Source organism: Oncorhynchus tshawytscha, linkage group LG11 (genome assembly GCF_018296145.1).
Source record: "Oncorhynchus tshawytscha isolate Ot180627B linkage group LG11, Otsh_v2.0, whole genome shotgun sequence".
Classification (NCBI taxonomy): Eukaryota; Metazoa; Chordata; class Actinopteri; order Salmoniformes; family Salmonidae; genus Oncorhynchus; species Oncorhynchus tshawytscha.
The window spans coordinates 40,657,081-40,679,613 of NC_056439.1; the positions used below are offsets into that span (position 1 = coordinate 40,657,081).

At 46.3% G+C, this 22,533-nt stretch overlaps 1 protein-coding gene across 1 annotated transcript in view; it reads right to left on the reverse strand.

The window, feature by feature from the left end:
* The window catches only part of ush2a (Usher syndrome 2A (autosomal recessive, mild)), a 456,140-nt gene that overhangs the window by 23,058 nt on the left and 410,549 nt on the right, over positions 1-22,533 (reverse strand). Inside the window, exons 70-74 of the mRNA XM_042330430.1 lie at positions 6,569-6,796; positions 6,051-6,386; positions 4,268-5,278; positions 3,870-4,039; positions 2,148-2,472 (exon numbers count right to left, since the gene is read on the reverse strand). Of these exons, the coding sequence (XP_042186364.1) occupies positions 2,148-2,472; positions 3,870-4,039; positions 4,268-5,278; positions 6,051-6,386; positions 6,569-6,796 (2,070 nt within the window). The remainder of the gene's footprint in view (positions 1-2,147; positions 2,473-3,869; positions 4,040-4,267; positions 5,279-6,050; positions 6,387-6,568; positions 6,797-22,533) is intronic.

The following is a 22,533-nucleotide window of genomic DNA, read 5'->3' on the forward strand; positions in this document are numbered from 1 at the left end:
CGAGACTACAGGTAGTGTAGTCTGGCGTTGCCATATTGCCCGAAGCCTGGTTCTTGACGAGACTACAGGTAGAGTAGTCTGACGTTGCCATATCGCCGAAGCCTGGTTCTTGACAAGACTACAGGTAGAGTGGTCTGGCGTTGCCATGTCGCCGAAGCCTGGTTCTTGACGAGACAACAGGTAGTGTAGTCTGGCGTTGCCATACCGCCGAAGCCTGGTTCTTGACGAGACTACAGGTAGTGTAGTCTGGCGTTGCCATATCGCCGAAGCCTGGTTCTTGACGAGACTACAGGTAGTGTAGTGTGGCGTTGCCATATCGCCGAAGCCTGGTTCTTGATGAGACTACAGGTAGTGTAGTCTGGCGTTGCCATATCGCCGAAGCCTGGTTCTTGACGAGACTACAGGTAGTGTAGTGTGGCGTTGCCATATCGCCGAAGCCTGGTTCTTGATGAGACTACAGGTAGTGTAGTGTGGCGTTGCCATATCGCCGAAGCCTGGTTCTTGACGAGACAACAGGTAGTGTAGTCTGGCGTTGCCATATCGCCGAAGCCTGGTTCTTGATGAGACTACAGGTAGTGTAGTCTGGCGTTGCCATATCGCCGAAGCCTGGTTCTTGACGAGACTACAGGTAGTGTAGTGTGGCGTTGCCATATCGCCGAAGCCTGGTTCTTGACGAGACTACAGGTAGTGTAGTGTGGCGTTGCCATACCGCCGAAGCCTGGTTCTTGATGAGACTACAGGTAGTGTAGTCTGGCGTTGCCATATCGCCGAAGCCTGGTTCTTGACGAGACTACAGGTAGTGTAGTGTGGCGTTGCCATATCGCCGAAGCCTGGTTCTTGACGAGACTACAGGTAGTGTAGTGTGGCGTTGCCATATCGCCGAAGCCTGGTTCTTGATGAGACTACAGGTAGTGTAACGTGCATCCAACAGTTCTCACTGGTGTAGAGTGTTTTCATACTGTTTACATATCATACAGTATTATGCAACCAGATTTGAATGTAGCAACTTCTCTGCCACTGTGTCTTCGTTAGGCTATTTCTCCCTAGATACAGAAAGGAGATGTCTAACATTTAGAGATATATCTGTGTATCTTGTATGAGTTACAGACTTGTTATGGCTTCCACACCGTGTGCATACTGAGATAATCTAGTCCAGGTTATTAGAAAGGGGGAAAAATATGGCATTTTAGGGGCCATGGCAACAAAAATCTACCCAAGCTGCGTGGACTCGCTCTGAGCTCTCTGATTGGTCAGCTGAGCCGCACTGTCGTGGTCCGAGTACTTGGATTGGCTGACTGAACAGTATCATCATCGTGGAGACAAGGGTCGGACGGTAAGTTGGGTGAAAGTGGGCAGTAATTAAAGGCTGGCATAAACCTGTCAATAAAACATGATGACCTGGGCCAATTAAACTAATTTGATCCCCCTCTGTACTGTGGTGGGACTTTGTCCTTCCTTGAGTTGCTGGGGAGAAATGACCCCTCCGACTCTGTCTCCTCTCTCATGTGATGAATGGGGATAACCCACAAACAGTGTTCGTACATAAACACTATAGGCTAGTAGTCATTCACACAACATAAACTTCAGAAGCACCCCCAATCTCTCCCACCTCCGGTTAGTGTATCTCCTCACGTATATTGCCCCCCCCCCAACTCCCTTGGGGATCCACACCCGACATTTAAAAGGTCTTTCCGATACATGTGCGTGTCCGGGAGGGTGGGGTAAACAGCTAATTCGATTGGCCGGATGGTAATGACGGGTGCTCTTGCCTGCCAATGATTAATGGCTCTGTCACCTACCTGTCATCTCTCAGCCCCAACTCCACCTGTCATAAATTACGGCTGGTAAATAAGACGGAACAATCAGGCAAACTCAATCAATTAGAACGTGGCTCTGCCCTCGGCTAACGTGGCTGACAGGCAGGATGCTAATGTTATTGTGCTCTAAAGGGTAGCCTGTCAATTAGCGACAACACGCAAACTACCACATTAATATGGACTAGCATTACAACACTTGTCTGAGTGGGGCTTAGTAGGGTTAGGTAAGGGGGAGGGGTGTGAGTGTGATAGTGGTGGGCTGGAACAAAAACGCACACACAATGCAGACTGTGGTTCCTCACCCCTGTGTTAGCCAGAATATGTACCTACCTGGTACTGGAAGTCAGTGTAGGGCAGGAGACCGGCATCCCGGCACGTTGCGGAATCATTCCTATACACCAGCGCTGCTGCACCCCCGCTAACCTCAGTGTTCTGACCCAGTCTCCTATAGACCTCATAGTGTAGGACTCTACCATTGGGCTGGGCCGGGGGGGGCCAAGAGAGCAAAAAGATGGTCTGTAGGCCCCTGGTGTCTCTCTGTAGCTCCAGCAGCGGTATGGACTGGCCAGTAGGAGGAGACTCTAGTGTCAGCACTGAGACCCAGTCACTGGAGGCACAGCCCAGCTCTGTACACGCCTCCACTCTCACCTCGTACCTGATAGACACACAGAAATACACACAGGTCTGTCAACACACACTTAATATCATGTACAGTATGTATTATATCAAAATGTCGTCATTATTACAATATTACACATATTTCTACCTAAATGTCATTCTGTCTATTCGTGCTTTAGAAGAGAGAGAAAGGGGGAAAGAAAACATGGAGAGAAAGAGAAGCTCTTTCTCTCCATGTTTTCTTTCCCCCTTTACAACAGAGAGAGAGGAGTAGAATAAAGAGGTAATCTGAGAGGAGGAGTGGTGATTTGGAGATGATAAAGATAATGAGCTTTTATTATCTGTCTCTTATCAGTACCCTTTACACACACACACACACACACCCCACACAGGAACATAACACCCCCCCCACACACACACACCCTTACAGAAACACACACACATACACACACACACACACACACACACACACACACACACATACACACATACACAGGAAAACACACACCCTCACACAAGCACAGGAACACCCTCACAACACACACAGTCTGACTGACTGCCTGTCTGGGACAGGGACAGAGAGATGGAGACGTGACCACTGCCTCAAGGTTGACTCCCTCTCTCCATCTCCCTCCCTCCCTCCTTTCCTCCTTCCCTCTTCTCCCCATAACTTCCTTTAGCTTTCTCCTTTGTGTCTCTATCTTTCTCTATATCTCTCTCTCTCTGTCTATATCTTTCTCTGTATCTCTCTCTCTCTCCGTATCTCTCTCTCTCGGGATTGTGTTTTGTCTGCACAGTCACTAAATTCTGCATGCAGAATTGTATCTCTCTGTATCTCGCTCTCTGTATCTCTATCTTTCTCTGTATCTCTTTCTCTCTGTATCTCTCTGTATCGCTCTCTCTGTATCTCTCTCTCTCTCTGTGTCTATATCTTTCCCTGTATCTCTCTCTCTGTATTTCTCTCTCTGTATCTCTCTCGTTCTCTCTCTCTCTCTGTATCTCTCTCTCTCTGTGTCTCTATCTTTCTCTGTATCTCTTTCTGTGTCTCTATCTTTCTCTGTATCTCTCTCTCTCTCCGTATCTCTCTCTCTCTGTATCTCTCTCTCTCTGTATCTCTCTCTTTATCTCTATCTTTCTCTGTATCTCTCTCTCTGTATTTCTCTCTCTCTCTCTGTAACTCTCTCTTTCTCTGTATCTCTCTCTCTCTGTAACTCTCTCTTTCTCTGTATCTCTCTCTCTCTGTATCTCTCCCTCTCTCTGTATTTCTCTTGCTCTGTATCTCTCTTGCTCTCTCTGTATCTCTCTCTCGTGATTGTCAATAAAGTTTAAAAAATTTTTTTTAACATCTCTGTTGCTCTCTACCCCCCCTCACACACACACACTCTCTGTACCTGTGGCTAGAGGTTAGAGGTCGGGGGTTCGTTAGTGACTGACCTGTGGTAGGGTGTGAGCTGCTTCAATATGATGGAGCGTCCGGAGAAGGCGCTGTGTTCTGGGTCATACAGGAAGCTGTGTGTTGAGGGCAGGGTTGGGTCTCTCTGGTACACCGTGTAGCTGACGATTACCCCGTTAGGTCTCGCTGGGGGCTCCCAGTCCACCCTCAGCTTCACAGCAAGCACAACATTACACATCTCATATACCATTAACAATAGTATTAACAATGTGAGTAGAAGTGTCAGAATTGAAACTACAGTAGGATCTCAGACACATTAACATGTATTAGGAATGGAGGGCGTTCTGAACACTGAAATATTTGTCACTTTGAAATGTGCTGAAAAAAATATGATTTGTGTATTTACATGTATTGTACTACTCCCACTCCCCTTACTGACCTGCTGTGGCCCCAGAGGCTGCAGTGTGGGAGGTCCAACACCAGAGGGAGCTGACGGGTGAGTCCTGGCCTTGGCCACAGAGCTGGTCACCGCTCCCTGACTGTTGTTGGCCGTTACGCTGTAGCCGTACTCCACGCTCGGCAACAGCGTGAAGTCATGGTAACGTGTTTCCATCCCGACGTATATGACCTGGCCATCCCGGCGGAGCTCGTAACCTGTGACGATACCGTTGGGGAGCTTCGGTGCGCCCCATGTGATTTCGAGAGACTCTGGGCCGGTGACTTTGAGGGAGGGGGGATTTAGACCACGAGGGGGGGCCTCAAGGGTTTGGGCCTTGATAGGGGTGCTGGGGGTACAACCCCCGTTGGTACAAGCCAATAGGATGAGGCGGTAGTTTGTGTGCGGCCGCAGCTCTGACATCACCACAGACAAGCCACTCCCACGATAAACCTCCTTTCCGTTGGCCTCCAGCATGTACTGCGTCACCTCCCCATTCTGTATTAATGGAATGGTCCAGGACACGTTGATACTATCGGCTGTGATGCTGGTTATGGTGGGAAAGTCCACTGCAGCGGGGGGAGCCTCCAGTGTCTTTACCTGTGTTTCAGGACTAGTAACACAGCCCTCAGCAGTACAGGCTGTAATAGCATATCTATAGGAGGTGAAGGCAGACAGGTCCTCGTCTGTGTAGTTGAAAACACTGGGGTCAAAACTAAACGAGAAACTGACGTTGTCTCTCTGGATCCTATAAGACAAAAGCACCCCGTTACTCTCCAGTGGGGGGGTCCATGACACCAGGAGCTCATAGGGGTTCCCCTCCACGTGGACAACCGAGGGCGGTGTTAGGCCACGCGGGGGGGCCTGTCTGGTTGTCACGGTAACCCAGGGGCTGTCTGCGTGCCCGGCAGGGTTGTGGACACGGATGCTGAACTGATATTGGGTCCAGGGCCGCAGCCCCGTCACAGTGTGGGAGAAACTAGAAGCCTGGGTGGAACTCTCACGGAACAGTACCTACCAGAAAAATATACACAGCTAATGATGATCATATAACTGAAATAGACAGGTTAAGATTATGACAAAGGATGAAATTAACACTGATGAGTAGGACCAAGACTTTACCAGTATCCCAATATGTTTTCCATGGCAAAAATGAAAACAAGAAGCAGACCAAACTCTTTGGTCCTTCAAAAACCTGCTCTATGTTGAATACTGTGTACTATAGCTTGGAAATGTTTATTTATTTTATTTTACCTTTATTTAACTAGGCAAGTCAGTTAAGAACAAATTCTTATTTTCAATGACGGCCTAGGAACAGTGGGTTAACTTTTCGGTTACTAGTCCAGCACTCTAACCACTAGGCTACCCTGCCGCCCCAATGAAATAAATACATGTGACTCTGGATGACAACATAATGATGTTTGTTTCCAACATCAGGCCTGTTTTCAAAAAGAAGTTAAATCTGCTTTGTGTTTTTTTCCCTGCCACGATACTAATGAGTATTTTGATACTGGCATTGTCCCAGCCCTACTGTTGACTAATCATTAGAACGTTTAAAAGTCGACAAAATATCTGCTGCTGTGAAACTTTTACTGTCAATTCTCGGGGCCACTCATACGTAAAATGTATGCACACATGACTAAGTCGCTTTGGATAAAAGCGTCTGCTAAATGGCATATATCATTGTATTATATTAAATCCCTTTTGGTTATATTTAGTATACCGTCTTTTTCTGTATAAGGTAGAAGTATTACCAAAGAGAAACAAAGATAATGAAGATACACACCTTGGCCTGCGCTATCTCCTCGTTGTTCCCCCTCCTCTCATCATCCAGACTCCGCCCCAGCAGAATGTACTCTCCTATTGGTCCGTTGGGATGAGTGGGCAGACTCCAGGTGAGTTCTACGCTGTGTGGGCCAATAGCACTGGGTATGGGGGTGGGTTGGGCACCCGGGGGGGCTGCTGCCGTGGTAACAGACTGAGGGGGGGTACGGGTGCAACCTGCGGAGGTACAGGCCTCTAGAACCAGAGAGTAGAGGGAGAAGGGTTCTAATCGTCGGAACAGGAACTGGCGAGACAGACCACTGAACTCCAGGTTTTCCTCACTGTAGATGTTATAACTCTGGAGGAGAGAGAGAGAGAGGGAGAGGGAAAGATGGGATGGGGAGATGGGGAGTTCAGTGTGCAAGTTTGTTTACTGTGATGACCCCTTTGATACTTGTCTCTGTGTATGTGTGTAACATGTGTGTGTGTGTGTTTGTGCACCGTGATAACCCTGTTGTGTGTGTCTGTCTCTGTGTGTACCGTGATAACCCCGTTGGGTGTATGAGGCGTGTCCCAGGTTAACAGAAGGGCCCGGCCCTGCTCTCTCTGCTCCAGACTGAAGTTAGCCAGTCCGGCAGGCGATGCCTCCAGGGTCCTAATGCTGACCCAGGGACTGGATACACTGCCTGCCCCGTTCACTGCTTCCACACGCACACTGTACACACTGAACGCCTCCAAGCCATACACACTGGACTGGAGAGTACTTCCCTGTGAGGGGCAGAAAGAGGGGGAGAGAGAGGGAGAGAGAGAGTGAGTGAATCATACGCATGCCCACAGACAAACACATGGACTGGAGAGTACTTCCTTGTGAGGGGCAGAAAGAGGGGAGAGAGAGGGAGAGAGTGAGTGAATCATACGCATGCCCACAGACAAACACATGGACTGGAGAGTACTTCCCTGTGAGGGGCAGAAAGAGGGGGAGAGAGAGGGAGAGAGAGTGAGTGAATCATACGCATGCCCACAGACAAACACATGGACTGGAGAGTACTTCCCTGTGAGGGGCAGAAAGAGGGGGAGAGAGAGGGAGAGAGAGTGAGTGAATCATACGCATGCCCACAGACAAACACATGGACTGGAGAGTACTTCCCTGTGAGGGGCAGAAAGAGGGGGAGAGAGAGGGAGAGAGAGTGAGTGAATCATACGCATGCCCACAGACAAACACATGGACTGGAGAGTACTTCCCTGTGAGGGGCAGAAAGAGGGGGAGAGAGAGGGAGAGAGAGTGAGTGAATCATACGCATGCCCACAGACAAACACATGGACTGGAGAGTACTTCCCTGTGAGGGGCAGAAAGAGGGGGAGAGAGAGGGAGAGAGAGTGAGTGAATCATACGCATGCCCACAGACAAACACATGGACTGATTTCACTCCAAAAACCAACCCATGAGATTTTTACAAAGAGCAGAATTCAGAGGGAATTATACCAGAAACCAGACAACAGAAACCTAACATGATTATGGATTTGACATGGGGGCTGACATCAACATGCACGCTAGGCTACATCGTGAACTAACAGCACACTCAAGTGACCAGCCGAGAGGGAGAGACAGACATGTAGGAAGACACACACAGGTCCCTCGGGGAGAGTTAGCTACAAAGCTCCTGAATACAGCCCTGGTATCAAACTGACACCACAGCAATATCCCACTGCACAGAGACAACACACAGCTCACTGCCAAGTCTCAGAGCAGGCTGCAACGCCAGGCTCCATTTTCTAATTGATTATCAAGGCCTGCTTGTGCTATGACAGGCACCAAGAGTGCTACGGATGTGGAAGTATGTGTTTGTACAATTTTAGGCTCCAGAATGTGAGTGTGTGTGAGAATGTGTGTGAGAGAGTGTGTGAGAGAGTGTGTGTGTGTGTGCATGTGTGCCAGAGGAGGCTGGTGTAAGGAGTTATAGGAGGACAGGCTCATTGTAATGGTTGGAATGTAATCAATGGAACGGTACCAAACAGATCAAACACCTGGAAACAACATGTTTCACTCCGTTCCATTGATTCCATTCCAGCCATTACAATGAGCCCGTCCTCTTATAGCTCATCCCACCAGCCTCCTCTGGTGTGTGTGTGTATGTATGGGTGTGTGTGTACCATGATGAAAGCCTAGTCCCATTGCAGAACACAGTGTGTTAGTCTCCTGTTGCAAAGTGATTCAGGTGAACCCTTGTCTCTCCTATAAGTTGATCTGAACCACTGAGCCACCATCACTAACAACATAATAAAACCTCAACACCCACATTATCAGAACCACGTCCAAACAAACATGACATAGATGATTTTCTGCTGTTTTTTTACTTGTTCTGGGTTTTAATTCACAGCAAACAAGATTAATGTCACAAAGAGAGAGGAGAGACAGGATTAATGATCCCCCTGTCACAAAGAGAGAGGAGAGACAGGATTAATGATCCCCTTGTCACAAAGAGAGAGGAGAGACAGGATTAATGATCCCCTTGTCACAAAGAGAGAGGAGAAACAGGATTAATGATCCCCCTGTCACAAAGAGAGAGGAGAAACAGGATTAATGATCCCCCTGTCACAAAGAGAGAGGAGAAACAGGATTAATGATCCCCCTGTCACAAAGAGAGAGGAGAGACAGGATTAATGATCCCCTTGTCACAAAGAGAGAGGAGAGACAGGATTAATGATCCCCTTGTCACAAAGAGAGAGGAGAGACAGGATTAATGATCCCCTTGTCACAAAGAGAGAGGAGAAACAGGATTAATGATCCCCCTGTCACAAAGAGAGAGGAGAGACAGGATTAATGATCCCCCTGTCACAAAGAGAGAGGAGAGACAGGATTAATGATCCCCTTGTCACAAAGAGAGAGGAGAGACAGGATTAATGATCCCCTTGTCACAAAGAGAGAGGAGAAACAGGATTAATGATCCCCCTGTCACAAAGAGAGAGGAGAAACAGGATTAATGATCCCCCTGTCACAAAGAGAGAGGAGAAACAGGATTAATGATCCCCCTGTCACAAAGAGAGAGGAGAAACAGGATTAATGATCCCCCTGTCACAAAGAGAGAGGAGAGACAGGATTAATGATCCCCCTGTCACAAAGAGAGAGGAGAGACAGGATTAATGATCCCCCTGTCACAAAGAGAGAGGAGAAACAGGATTAATGATCCCCTGTCACAAAGAGAGAGGAGAAACAGGATTAATGATCCCCCTGTCACAAAGAGAGAGGAGAAACAGGATTAATGATCCCCCTGTCACAAAGAGAGAGGAGAAACAGGATTAATGATCCCCCTGTCACAAAGAGAGAGGAGAGACAGGATTAATGATCCCCCTGTCACAAAGAGAGAGGAGAGACAGGATTAATCATCCCCCTGTCACAAAGAGAGAGGAGAGACAGGATTAATCATCCCCCTGTCACAAAGAGAGAGGAGAGACAGGATTAATCATCCCCCTGTCACAAAGAGAGAGGAGAGACAGGATTAATCATCCCCCTGTCACAAAGAGAGGAGAGACAGGATTAATCATCCCCCTGTCACAAAGAGAGAGGAGAGACAGGATTAATCATCCCCCTGTCACAAAGAGAGAGGAGAGACAGGATTAATCATCCCCCTGTCACAAAGAGAGAGGAGAGACAGGATTAATCATCCCCCTGTCACAAAGAGAGAGGAGAGACAGGATTAATCATCCCCCTGTCACAAAGAGAGAGGAGAGACAGGATTAATCATCCCCCTGTCACAAAGAGAGAGGAGAGACAGGATTAATCATCCCCCTGTCACAAAGAGAGAGGAGAGACAGGATTAATCATCCCCTGTCACAAAGAGAGAGGAGAGACAGGATTAATCATCCCCCTGTCACAAAGAGAGAGGAGAGACAGGATTAATCATCCCCCTGTCACAAAGAGAGAGGAGAGACAGGATTAATCATCCCCCTGTCACAAAGAGAGAGGGAAGAGAGAGGATTAATGATCCCCCTGTCACAAAGAGAGAGGAGAGACAGGATTAATCATCCCCCTGTCACAAAGAGAGAGGAGAGACAGGATTAATCATCCCCCAGTCACAAAGAGAGAGGGAAGAGAGACAGGATTAATCATCCCCCTGTCACAAAGAGAGAGGAGAGACAGGATTAATGATCCCCCTGTCACAAAGAGAGAGGGAAGAGAGACAGGATTAATCATCCCCCTGTCACAAAGAGAGAGGTAAGAGAGACAGGATTAATCATCCCCCTGTCACAAAGAGAGAGGGAAGAGAGACAGGATTAATCATCCCCCTGTCACAAAGAGAGAGGTAAGAGAGACAGGATTAATCATCCCCCTGTCACAAAGAGAGAGGGAAGAGAGACAGGATTAATCATCCCCCTGTCACAAAGAGAGAGGAGAGACAGGATTAATGATCCCCCTGTCACAAAGAGAGAGGGAAGAGAGAGGATTAATCATCCCCCTGTCACAAAGAGAGAGGGAAGAGAGACAGGATTAATCATCCTCCTGTCACAAAGAGAGAGGAAAGAGAGAGGATTAATCATCCCCCTGTCACAAAGAGAGAGGGAAGAGAGAGAGAGCAAAAGTAACAAGTGTAATCCTTTGAAAATCACACTTCTGTGCAGTGCCAGGAAAGAAGAGAATAGTATCAGCTCCCAGTTAATACAGACAGAGAGAGGGGACCCAGTGAAGAACAAACACCATTGTACATACAATCTATATTGATGTTTATTTATTTTCCCTTTTGTACTTTAACTATTTGCACATCATTACAACACTGTAAAAATACATAATATGACATTTGAATTATTTTGGAACTTTTGTGAATGTAATGTTTACTGTGAATTCTTTATTATCTATATCTCTTGCTTTGGTAAAGTAAACATATGTTTCCCATGCCAATAAAGCTCTTAAATGGAAATTGAATTGAGATAAGGGTGAGAGAGAGGAAGAGAGATTAAGAAAAAGAGAGAGGGAGACAGAGAGAGAGAGAGAAAGAAAGAGATGGAGAGAGAAAGAGAGAATTATTTAAGCTACCTTTAACACAGTGAAGTATATGGTGCATGTGGACCATAACACAGTTAACATATGCACATTGTCAATAGCAACAGCTGTTGGTGTGTCGTTATCTGAGCGTAGAGACTCCTTGGCAGCCCCTAGATGGCAATGCAATCAAACACTTTCACTAAAACACCACCGGCACACTGCATGAACACACACACACACACACACACACACACACACACACACACACACACACACACACACACACACACACACACACACACACACACACACACACACACACACACACACACAGAAACACACCAACACAGAGACACAACAACACAGAGACACAGCAACACACCAACACAGAGACACAGCAACACAGAGACACAACAACACAGAGACACACCAACACAGAGACACACCAACACAGAGACACACCAACACAGAGACACACCAACACAGAGACACACCAACACAGAGACACAACAACACAGAGACACACCCATATGCACAGATGCGTGTGCACACCCTACTCCAGACTGCCATTAAAAAACAACTAAGAGAATTGATTCTGTTATAGATTTGTGAATAAATGTTCACAGCTTGGATGTCTACAAGAGGAGGTGTTTAACTTTTCATTCATGGATGTGTGTGTGACTGTGTGTGTGTGTGTGATGGCTGGTTGGTTTCAATTAAAAACACTCATGTCTGCCAACATGAAGCATGTGTTGATATCAATGACTACCCTTGCTTCTCTAAGTGAGAGAGAGTCATTCCCTGAGATATTCAGAGACGTTAAAAGTCAACAGTTATATCGCAGGAGAGAGAGAGAGAGGAGAGAATAGACAGCGAGAAGACAGGCCTTACTAATGTATACATTAAACAGTTCTCAGATCTACCTCAGATTTAAATGGACTCGCCTTACCTCAACACAATGTCACATTTGGAAGACAAACGTTTTTCATTTTCTTTCTTTCTTTCTTTCTTTCTTTCTTTCTTTCTTTCTTTCTTTCTTTCTTTCTTTCTTTCTTTCTCTTTCTCTCTCTTTCTCCCTGTCTTTCTCATTCTCTCTCCTTCTGTTTCTTTCTTTCTTTCTCTCTCTCTCTTTCTCTCTCTCTCTCTCTCTTTCTCCCTGTCTTTCTCATTCTCTCTCCTTCTGTTTCTTTCTTTCTTTCTCTCTGCAAGCACATGTCTCCCTTGGCCAGTGTGAATGTGTGTGTTTGTGATGCAGGTGGACAGGCGCTGTGCAGACAGGGACAGGCTATGATACTAATTAAGAATAACCATGTGTATTTGTCAGAATAATTATGCTGATTATTTCTCACAGTCACAGACCAGAAAGGAGGGGCGGGGACTCTCATTAGCATATGGCATAGACTACACACACACACACACACACACACACACACACACACACACACACACACACACACACACACACACACACACACACACACACACACACACACACACACACACACACACACACACACACACACAACAACAAATAATTCCACCATTCATTTAATTTCAACTCTGTAAGCGCTCTGGCTTTATTCAGTAGTACAGCAAAGGCTCTCATCTCTCTGCTTCTCTCCTTCCCCAAAAACAAAACACACTAAATATATTTACAGGAGAGAAAACTGTCAAAATACATGCGATACTACAGGAAAATGTAGCCTTTGAAGAATCCCTGTTGAATGTTGAATTCATGCCCTTTGAGACCAAACGGTATGAAATGTAAAGCCTATTTACAGTAACAGTATAACCAGACAGACCAGGTCAGCCCCATGGGAGCAGTAATTGTTTTGGAGTTTCTTGAGGTGAAACCACAGGAGGTTGGTGGCAAATGAATTGGGGAGAACGGGCACGTGGTAATGGCTGAAGCAAAATAGGTGAAATGGTATCAAATACATCAATCACATGATTTCCAGGTGTTTGATGCCATTCCACTTGCTCCGTTCTGGCCAGTATTATGAACCGTCCTCCCCTCACCAGCCTCCTGAGGTGAAACTGCCCACAACACAGTGGGCTGTTTGTGTGTGTGTATATGTTAATGCCCTGTGCGAGTGGAATACACACACGCGCACACACGCACGCACACGCACACATACACAATGCCACGGGGGCAGCCTGCGTGTCTCCGGCCAACTCAGAGGGTGGAGTGGTGGCTGCTGGGAAGTCTGTTCTGGACATGCCTGGTTCACACTGGCAGCCATGATTGTTTTTGGCATCTCGAAGCCCCAGGATGGGTCATCAGGCCCAGGGAGCTGGGGCGGCTAGGATGTGACTGTTTATAATTCTCTAATAATTCACCCTGCAGACTGACCTTCTGTCTGTGTGTGAGTTTGTGTGTGTGGATGGATGCCACTGTCCCAGTACTCTGAGTTCAGATTGAGTGCTACACATGCATACACACACATCAATTACTGCACACACACAACAATTCAACCAGCAATGCACATTTCACATAACAATATAATAATAAAACATATTGAAATATTTTTCTTCCAGAATGAAATCTCAGAATGGTTTGAGGGTTTAACAAAACAACCACCTAGAGCCCTCATACTATCGCTGCACATAGTAAATATGGTATTGGCACTGACCCTGGAACTGACACAATGTTGATGGTGCCGGAGGAGATGGCTGCCGTTTTACGGGCTCTTAACCGATTGTGCTATTGTCTGTGTTTTTTTGCATTATTTGTAACTTATTTTGTACATCATTTTTCTGCCACTGGTTCTGGATATCAGGACAGTGATTACTCACCTCATACTGGACAAAGATTTTTTCTTTAACGAGTCAGACACCCAACAAGGCCCTCATCCCCATCATTCGCAGGAGAAAGAGACGGCGATATCAGGGAGGTAGGTCAGGGTGCCTTGTAAGGATCCGACGGCAAGTGGGTAATCTGCCTCTACCATCAGTCCTATTAGCCAACTTACAATCATTGGATAACAAAATAGACAAGCTACGATCACGAATATCCTACCAACGGGACATTAAAAAGTGTAATATCTTATGTTTCACTGAGTCGTGGCAGAACAACGACATGGATAAAGAACAGCTGGCGTGTTTACGCTGCATCGGCAAGATAGAACAGCTGCCTCCGGTAAGACAACGGGTGGTGGTCTGTGTATATATATGTAAACTAAACCTGGTTCACGAAATCTAATATTAAGGAAGTCTCAAGGTTTTTCCTACCTGAGGTAGAGTATCTCATGATAAGCTTTGGACTACACTATTTACCAAGAGAGTTTTCATCTATATTTTTCGTAGCTGTCTACTTGCCACCACAAACCAATGCTGGCACTAAGACCTCACTCAATGAGCTGCATACGGTCATAAGCAAACAGGAAAACGCTCATCCAGAGGCGGCGCTCCTAGTGGCCGGGGACTTTAATGCAGGGAAACTTAAATCTGATATACCTCATTTCTACCAGCATGCTAAATGTGCAACCACAGGGAAAAGACTCTAGACCACCTTTACTCCACACACAGAAATGCGCACAAAGCTCTCCCTCGCCCTCTATTTGGCAAATCTGACCATAATTCTATCCTCCTGATTCCCACTTACAAGAAAAACTAAAGCAGCACACACAAGTGACTCAGTCAATAAAGAAGTGGTCAGATGAAGCAGATGCTAAGCTACAGGACTGTTTCGCTATCACAGACTGGAATATGTTCCGGGATTCCTCCGATGTCATTGTGGAGTACACCACAACAGTCACTGGCTTCATCAATAAGTGCATCGATGACGTCGTCCCCACAGTGACCCAGTACATACCCCAACCAGAAGCCATGGATTACAGGCAATATTTGCACTGAGCTAAAGGGTGGAACTGCTGCTTTCAAGGAGCGGGACTCTAACCTGGATACTTATAAGAAATGCCACTATGTCCTCAGACGAACCATCCAAGAGGCAAAGCGCAGGACAAGATTGAATCCTACTACACCGGCTCCGACGTTCGTTGGATGTGGCAGGGCTTGCAAACTATTACAGACTACAAAGGGAAGCAGAGCCGCGAGCAGCCCAGTGACACGAGCCTACCAGACGAGCTAAATTACGTCTATGTTTGCTTCGAGGCAAGCAGCACTGAAGCATGCATGAGAGCATCAGCTATTTCGGATGACTGTGTGATCACGCTCTACGTAGCCGATGTGAGTAAGACCTTTAAACAGGTCAACATTCACAAGTCCGTGGGGCCAGACGGACTACCAGGACGTGTACTCCGAGCATGCGCTGACAAAGTGTCTTCACTGACATTTTCAACCTGTCCCTAATTGAGTCTGTAATACCAACATGTTTCAAGCAGACCACCATAGTCCCTGTGCCCAAGAACACTAAGGTAACCTGCCTAAATGACTACCAACCCATACCACTCACGTATGTAGCCATGAAATGCTTTGAAAGGCTGGTCATGGCTCACATCAACACCATCAACCCAGAAACCCTAGACCCACTCCAATTTGCATACCGCCCAAACAGATCCACAGATGATGCAATCTCTATTGCACTCCACACTGCCCTTTCCCACCTGGACAAAAGGAACACTTACGTGAGAATGCTATTAATTGACTACAGCTCAGCGTTCAACACCATAGTGCCCGCAAAGCTCATCACTAAGCTAAGGACCCTAGGACTAAACACCTCCCTCTGCAACTGAATCCTGGACTTCCTGACGGGCCCGCCCCCAGGTGGTAAGGGTAGGTAACAACACATCTGCCACACTGATTCTCAACACGGGGGCCCCTCAGGGGTACGTGTTCAGTCCCCTGCTGTACTCCCTGTTCACTCATGACTGCATGGCCAGGCACGACTGTGACAAATACAATTTGATTTGACCCTGTATATAGCTACTGACCCTGGAACTGACCCTGTATATAGCTACTGACCCTGGAACCTACCCTGTATATAGCTACTGACCCTGGAACTGACCCTGTATATAGCTACTGACCCTGGAACTGATCCTGTATATAGCTACTGACCCTGTATATAGCTACTGACCCTGGAACTGACCCTGTACATAGCTACTGACCCTAGAACTGAACCTGTATGTAGCTCCTGACCCTGGAACTGACTCTGCATATAGTGTAGCTACTGACCCTGGGACTGACTCTGTATATAGCTACTGACCCTGGAACTGCCTCTGTATATAGCTACTGACCCTGGAACTGACCCTATATATAGCTACTGACCCTGGAACTGCCTCTGTATATAGCTACTGACCCTGGAACTGACCCTGTATATAGCTACTGACCCTGGAACTGACCCTATATATAGCTACTGACCCTGGAACTGCCTCTGTATATAGCTACTGACCCTGGAACTGACCCTATATATAGCTACTGACCCTGGAACTGCCTCTGTATATAGCTACTGACCCTGGAACTGACCCTATATATAGCTACTGACCCTGGAACTGCCTCTGTATATAGCTACTGACCCTGGAACTGACCCTGTATATAGCTACTGACCCTGGAACTGCCTCTGTATATATATGTATATATTCTATTTCTCGTGTTTCTTTTTTTTTGTTGTACTACTGATATTGATTATTGAATTGTTGGGAAAGGAGCAAGAAAGACATTTCACTATACTTGTGCATGTGACAATAAAAACTTGAAGGTATTTCCAAGGCGCATAATACCTTGACACAGTTTGAAGACGGCCAGTACGGTTGTGAGGATCATTGTAAATAGTGTCTACTTGACCAATCCCTCTTGACATTTACCACATCACTCTGAATGCTATTATCAGTTATTATACACACACTTCAAACTCACATCCTGTCCATACAGTCCTGTTGGCTTCTCTTCCTCACAATGGTGGGATTAAGTGTTCTAAAGAGTCTGTTACAAGCAGGTTTCAAGTTTTAATGTCACGTGCAAAAGCACAGTGAAATCAGTGGCGGTTTTTGAGGGGAAGACGGTTCATTATAATGGCTGGAAGAGAGCAAATGGAATGGCAATAAACCATGTGTTTGATGTATTTGATACCATTCCACTGATTCCGCTCCAGCCATTACCAAGAGCCTGTCCTCCCCAATTAAGGCGCCACCAACCACCTGTGAGTGAAATGCCTTTCTTGCAAGCTCTAAACCCAACAATGCAGTAATCAATATCCATGTAGTACTAGAAATACCACAAGGTAGAACAAAGCAGTCTCCTATCTTCCCTTCAGTTAACTTTATGTGTGTACCATACCTTCTCCTATCTTCCCTTCTGTTAACTTTGTGTGTTCCATACCTTCTCCTATCTTCCCTTCTGTTAACTTTATGTGTGTTCCATACCTTCTCCTATCTTCCCTTCTGTTAACTTTGTGTGTACCATACCTTCTCCTATCTTCCCTTCTGTTAACTTTATGTGTGTTCCATACGTTCTCCTATCTTCCCTTCTGTTAACTTTATGTGTGTTCCATACCTTCTCCTATCTTCCCTTCTGTTAACTTTATGTGTGTTCCATACCTTCTCCTATCTTCCCTTCAGTCAACTTTGTCTTTACTTCAAGTTGTAATATATGTTGATTGAAGGTTGTTCATGCGTGGGGAAGGGATAAATCCAACGAGCGTGCACACACACACACGCGCACACACACACACACACACACACACACACGCACACACACGCACGCACACACATTCCTCTACAGTCTCATCATGCACACTTTTTCACACATTAGGATGAGTGAAGAGTATTACACACACACACAAAACACACGCACACACACTCCTTTTGAGGCATACAATAACATCTCAGCACACATTTACAGAACGAGGGAGCTCTTGTCTGGAGAGATGAAGAGAAGAGAGGGAGGAAGAGAAGAGAGAGGAAGAGAAGAGGATAAGGGGAGGAAGCAAGAGAGAGAGAGATGGAGTAGTTGTGGTTGTTGTAGATTATTATTTTCTGTTTATGCGAGGGGCCTGCGTGAGACAATCACTTCAAGTGCCATCCAATCAGGGCCTGAGTACAGTGGCGAGGGGTGGGGGTTGGGGGCGAGACCTAACGAACCCTCTACCCTCCTACCCTCTCTCTCCTCTCCTCTCCTCTTTTATCCACTCCTCTGTCCACTCCCTCGCTTCCCTCCACTCCACTCTGCAGCACTCTTCATTCCATTCCCTTGTGCCACAGCCCAAGGGCGAAGCCCTCTCTCTTTCCTCCACTCTCCTCCTTTCTCTACCACTCCCTCTATTCTCCCTCTACACCCTCTTTCTGCACCAGGGGATTCAGGCAGCAAGTTTAAAGAATAAAAGGCCTCACTGAAACTTGTGTGAAAGAGATAGAGAGTGAGAGAGAGAGTGAGAGACAGAAAGAGAGAGGAAGAGAGAAAGAGAGAGAGGGAGAGAGAAAATGAGAGAGAGAAAGAGAGAGAGGAAGAGAGAAAGAGAAAGTAAAAGAGAGAATTGTAAAAATATGTTTCCAATGCCAATAAAGCCCCTTAAATTGAATTGAAATTTAATTGAGAGAGAAATAGAGAGAGGGAGAGAGAGAGAAAGAGAGAGAGAGAGAGAGAGAAAGAGAGACAGACAGAGAGAAAGATTAGAATAAGGAGTCATGGGGCCTCCCGAGTGGCGCAGCGGTCTAAGACACTGCATCATTTGAGGCATTACTACAGACCCAGGTTCGATCCTGGGCTTTATCACAACCGGCCATGATAGTGAGTCCCATAGGGCGGAGCACAATTGGCCCCGCATTGTCTGTGTTAGGGGAGGGTTTGGCTGAGGCTCATCGCGCTCTAGCGACTCCTTGTGGCGGGCATTTCCTCCGACACATTTGTGCGGCTGGCTTCTGGGATAAGAGAATGGGTGTTAAGAAGCGCGGCTTGGCGAGTCATGTTTCGGAGGACGCATGACTCAAACTTTGCTATTCCGTTGGGGAGTTACAGCAATGAAAGAAGATCAAAATTGGGGAGAAAAAGGGGTAAAATACAAAAAAAGGAAGTTACCAGAGTTAGAAAGAGACAATGAAGCGGCTAATGAGAGAGATATGGAACGATAGAGCCGTTTGTTCTCTTCTGACTGGGGTCATCAGTGTGTGATCTGTGACAACACTGTGACCTGCTCTTCTGTGACCTTCAGCCCAGCCTCTACGTCCAGGAGTTTTATGACCCGACCATGTTTGCTTACAAACGCATCTCCAACAGTGCAATGGCGTGTGTTTGCCCCAGTGTTGAAGGCGAGACACGGTCCACCGGTCACCCCTCGCTGTCCCTCTCGCTCTCCTCCTTGTCCTTAATGGTAAACTAACAGATTGTAAACATGCTGCTACCACTTCTCTGCCTCTCTCTCTCTACCCCCCTCCTTCCCTCACTCAATATCTCTTTTTTTCTGGGGGTATTTTTTAAACAATGTCCTTCATGTTAGAGTGGTTACTGCAGCAGAAGGACATCATTAGCACCGTGGTTAAACTGTAATTTACACCATTAGAGAGGCAGGAGCCAATTTTATTGGCTAGTAAATTTCAGCTCTGAAATATTTATACCATATGGCTCAATTTATGTAATAACCTTAATTTCTGCACCCTTCAGGTCCTGGTGGCTGCTGGGCCTGGCTGGCGGAGTGAGGAGCGTACACACACACACATACACACACACACACACACACACACACACGTACACAGCTACACGGTAGCAGAAGATGCATCAGATTAATGCAGTGTCAGGTTGTGTTTGGGTGAAGGCGTGCGAGCAGCAACCAGATGGTCCCGGGGCTGATGACTGTCAGGGGTCCTGATCTGATCAATCACATGTATTAATACATCTCCCTTCACCAGGGGCCCCAAGGTCCCTACACACAACATCTGGAGAGGAGGGAGGATGGAGGGATGAAGAAGAGGAGGAGAGGGGTAATTGTGCATGAATGTATATGTCCAGTATTAATACATCTGACTTCATCAGGGGTCCAGGGACCACAACACAACATCAGGATGAAGAGGGAAGGAGGAGACGAGAGAGGGAGGAGGGAGAGAGGGAGGAGGGAGAGAGGGGAAAGAAAAAGGTGGGATGGAGGATAGTGTGACTAAATTAAGTGGAGAGTAGAGAGAAGAGAGAGGGAGAGAATGATGAGAGAAAGAGGGAGAGCTAGTGGGAGGAAACAGCAAGGAGAGAAAGAGGGAGAGCTAGTGGGAGGATACAGCAAGGAGAGAAAGAGGGAGAGCTAGTGGGAGGATACAGCAAGGAGAGAAAGGGAGAGCTAGTGGGAGGAAACAGCAAGGAGAGAAAGAGGGAGAGCTAGTGGGAGGAAACAGCAAGGAGAGAAAGAGGGAGAGCTAGTGGGAGGAAACAGCAAGGAGAGAAAGATATAGCAAAGACAGAAAGAGGCTGGATCTGGAATAGGAAGTGAGGAGTAAATTGGTGTTACGTTAGCATCTCTAGATTGGTGTGCAGTATGTGTGTGTGTGTGTGTGTGTGTGTGTGTGTGTGTGTGTGTGTGTGTGTGTGTGTGTGTGTGTATGTGTGTGTGTAACCGCGGTCTGCCAGGCGGGCGCAGGGTTCTGGCGGGGCAGACCGCCTGCGTTCTGTACCCTCATTCTATCCGATCGCCATGACGACCCCATTAATCATCCACACTGGCACGGAGAGGTGCTCCCAGCCCAGTCAGAGATCAATACACACACACATACAGGCTTATTGCTTATATCCGTGGTTGATCTCCCTCTCAGTAGTGGACATTAGTGAGGAGAACATCAAACCATCTGCTCTGAAGGCTGTCAGACTAGAGAGGAGAAAACTATGCCAGACTACACATTAGATACACTGCTGATTAACTGCCAACTTCTCTCCCATAAACCTAAGAACTTTACCAACCCGATTGTCCACATAAAAACAGACTTGCACTGTTTTTATACAAAAACATTCATGTTTAACTAATTTAAAAAGGTTGTTGGATTTCTTTATGCTAATTGAAGAGAAAGGGAGAGAGGAGGAGAGAGGAGGAGAAAGAGGAGATGGAGAGAGATGGAGAGAGGAGGAGAAGAGGAGAAAACATTTCTCATAAGAAACTAGCTCCCTGGTACACAGAAAATACCCGAGCTCTGAAGCAAGCTTCCAGAAAATTGGAACGGAAATGCCGCCACACCAAACTGGAAGTCTTCCGACTAGCTTGGAAAGACAGTACCGTGCAGTATCAAAGAGCCCTTACTGCTGCTCGATCATCCTATCTTTCAAACTTAATTGAGGAAAATAAGAACAATCCGAAATTCCTTTTTGATACTGTCGCAAAGCTAACTAAAAAGCAGCATTCCCCAAGAGAGGATGACATTCACTTTAGCAGTGATAAATTCATGAACTTCTTTGAGGAAAAGATTATGATTATTAGAAAGCATATTACGGACTCCTCTTTAAATCTGCGTATTCCTTCGAAGCTCAGTTGTCCTGAGTCTGCACAACTCTCCCAGGACCTAGGATCAAGAGAGACGCTCAAGTGTTATAGTAATATATCTCTTGACACAATGAAGAAAATAATCATGGCCTCTAAACCTTCAAGCTGCATACTGGACCCTATTCCAACTAAACTACTGAAAGAGCTGCTTCCTGTGCTTGGCCCTCCTATGTTGAAGATAATAAACGGCTCTCTATCCACCGGATGTGTACCAAACTCACTAAAAGTGGCAGTAATAAAGCCTCTCTTGAAAAAGCCAAACCTTGATCCAGAAAATATAAAAAACTATCGGCCTATATCGAATCTTCCATTCCTCTCAAAAATTTTAGAAAAGGCTGTTGCGCACCAACTTACTGCCTACCTGAAGACAAACAATGTATACGAAATGCTTCAGGCTGGTTTTAGACCCCATCATAGCACTGAGACGGCACTTGTGAAGGTGGTAAATTACATTTTAATGGCATCGGACCGAGGCTCTGCATCTGTCCTCGTGCTCTTAGACCTTAGTGCTGCTTTTGATACCATCGATCACCACATTCTTTTGGAGAGATTGGAAACCCAAATTGGTCTACACGGACAAGTTCTGGCCTGGTTTAGATCTTATCTGTCGGAAAGATATCAGTTTGTCTCTGTGAATGGTTTGTCCTCTGACAAATCAACTGTAAATTTCGGTGTTCCTCAAGGTTCCGTTTTAGGACCACTATTGTTTTCACTATATATTTTACCTCTTGGGGATGTCATTCGAAAACATAATGTTAACTTTCACTGCTATGCGGATGACACACAGCTGTACATTTCAATGAAACATGGTGAAGCCCCAAAATTGCCCTTGCTAGAAGCATGTGTTTCAGACATAAGGAAGTGGATGGCTGCAAACTTTCTACTTTTAAACTCGGACAAACAACAGAGATGCTTGTTCTAGGTCCCAAGAAACAAAGAGATCTTCTGTTGAATCTGACAATTAATCTTAATGGTTGTACAGTCGTCTCAAATAAAACTTTGAAGGACCTCGGCATTACTCTGGACCCTGATCTCTCTTTTGAAGAACATATCAAGACCATTTCAAGGACAGCTTTTTTCCATCTACGTAACATTGCAAAAATCAGAAACTTTCTGTCCAAA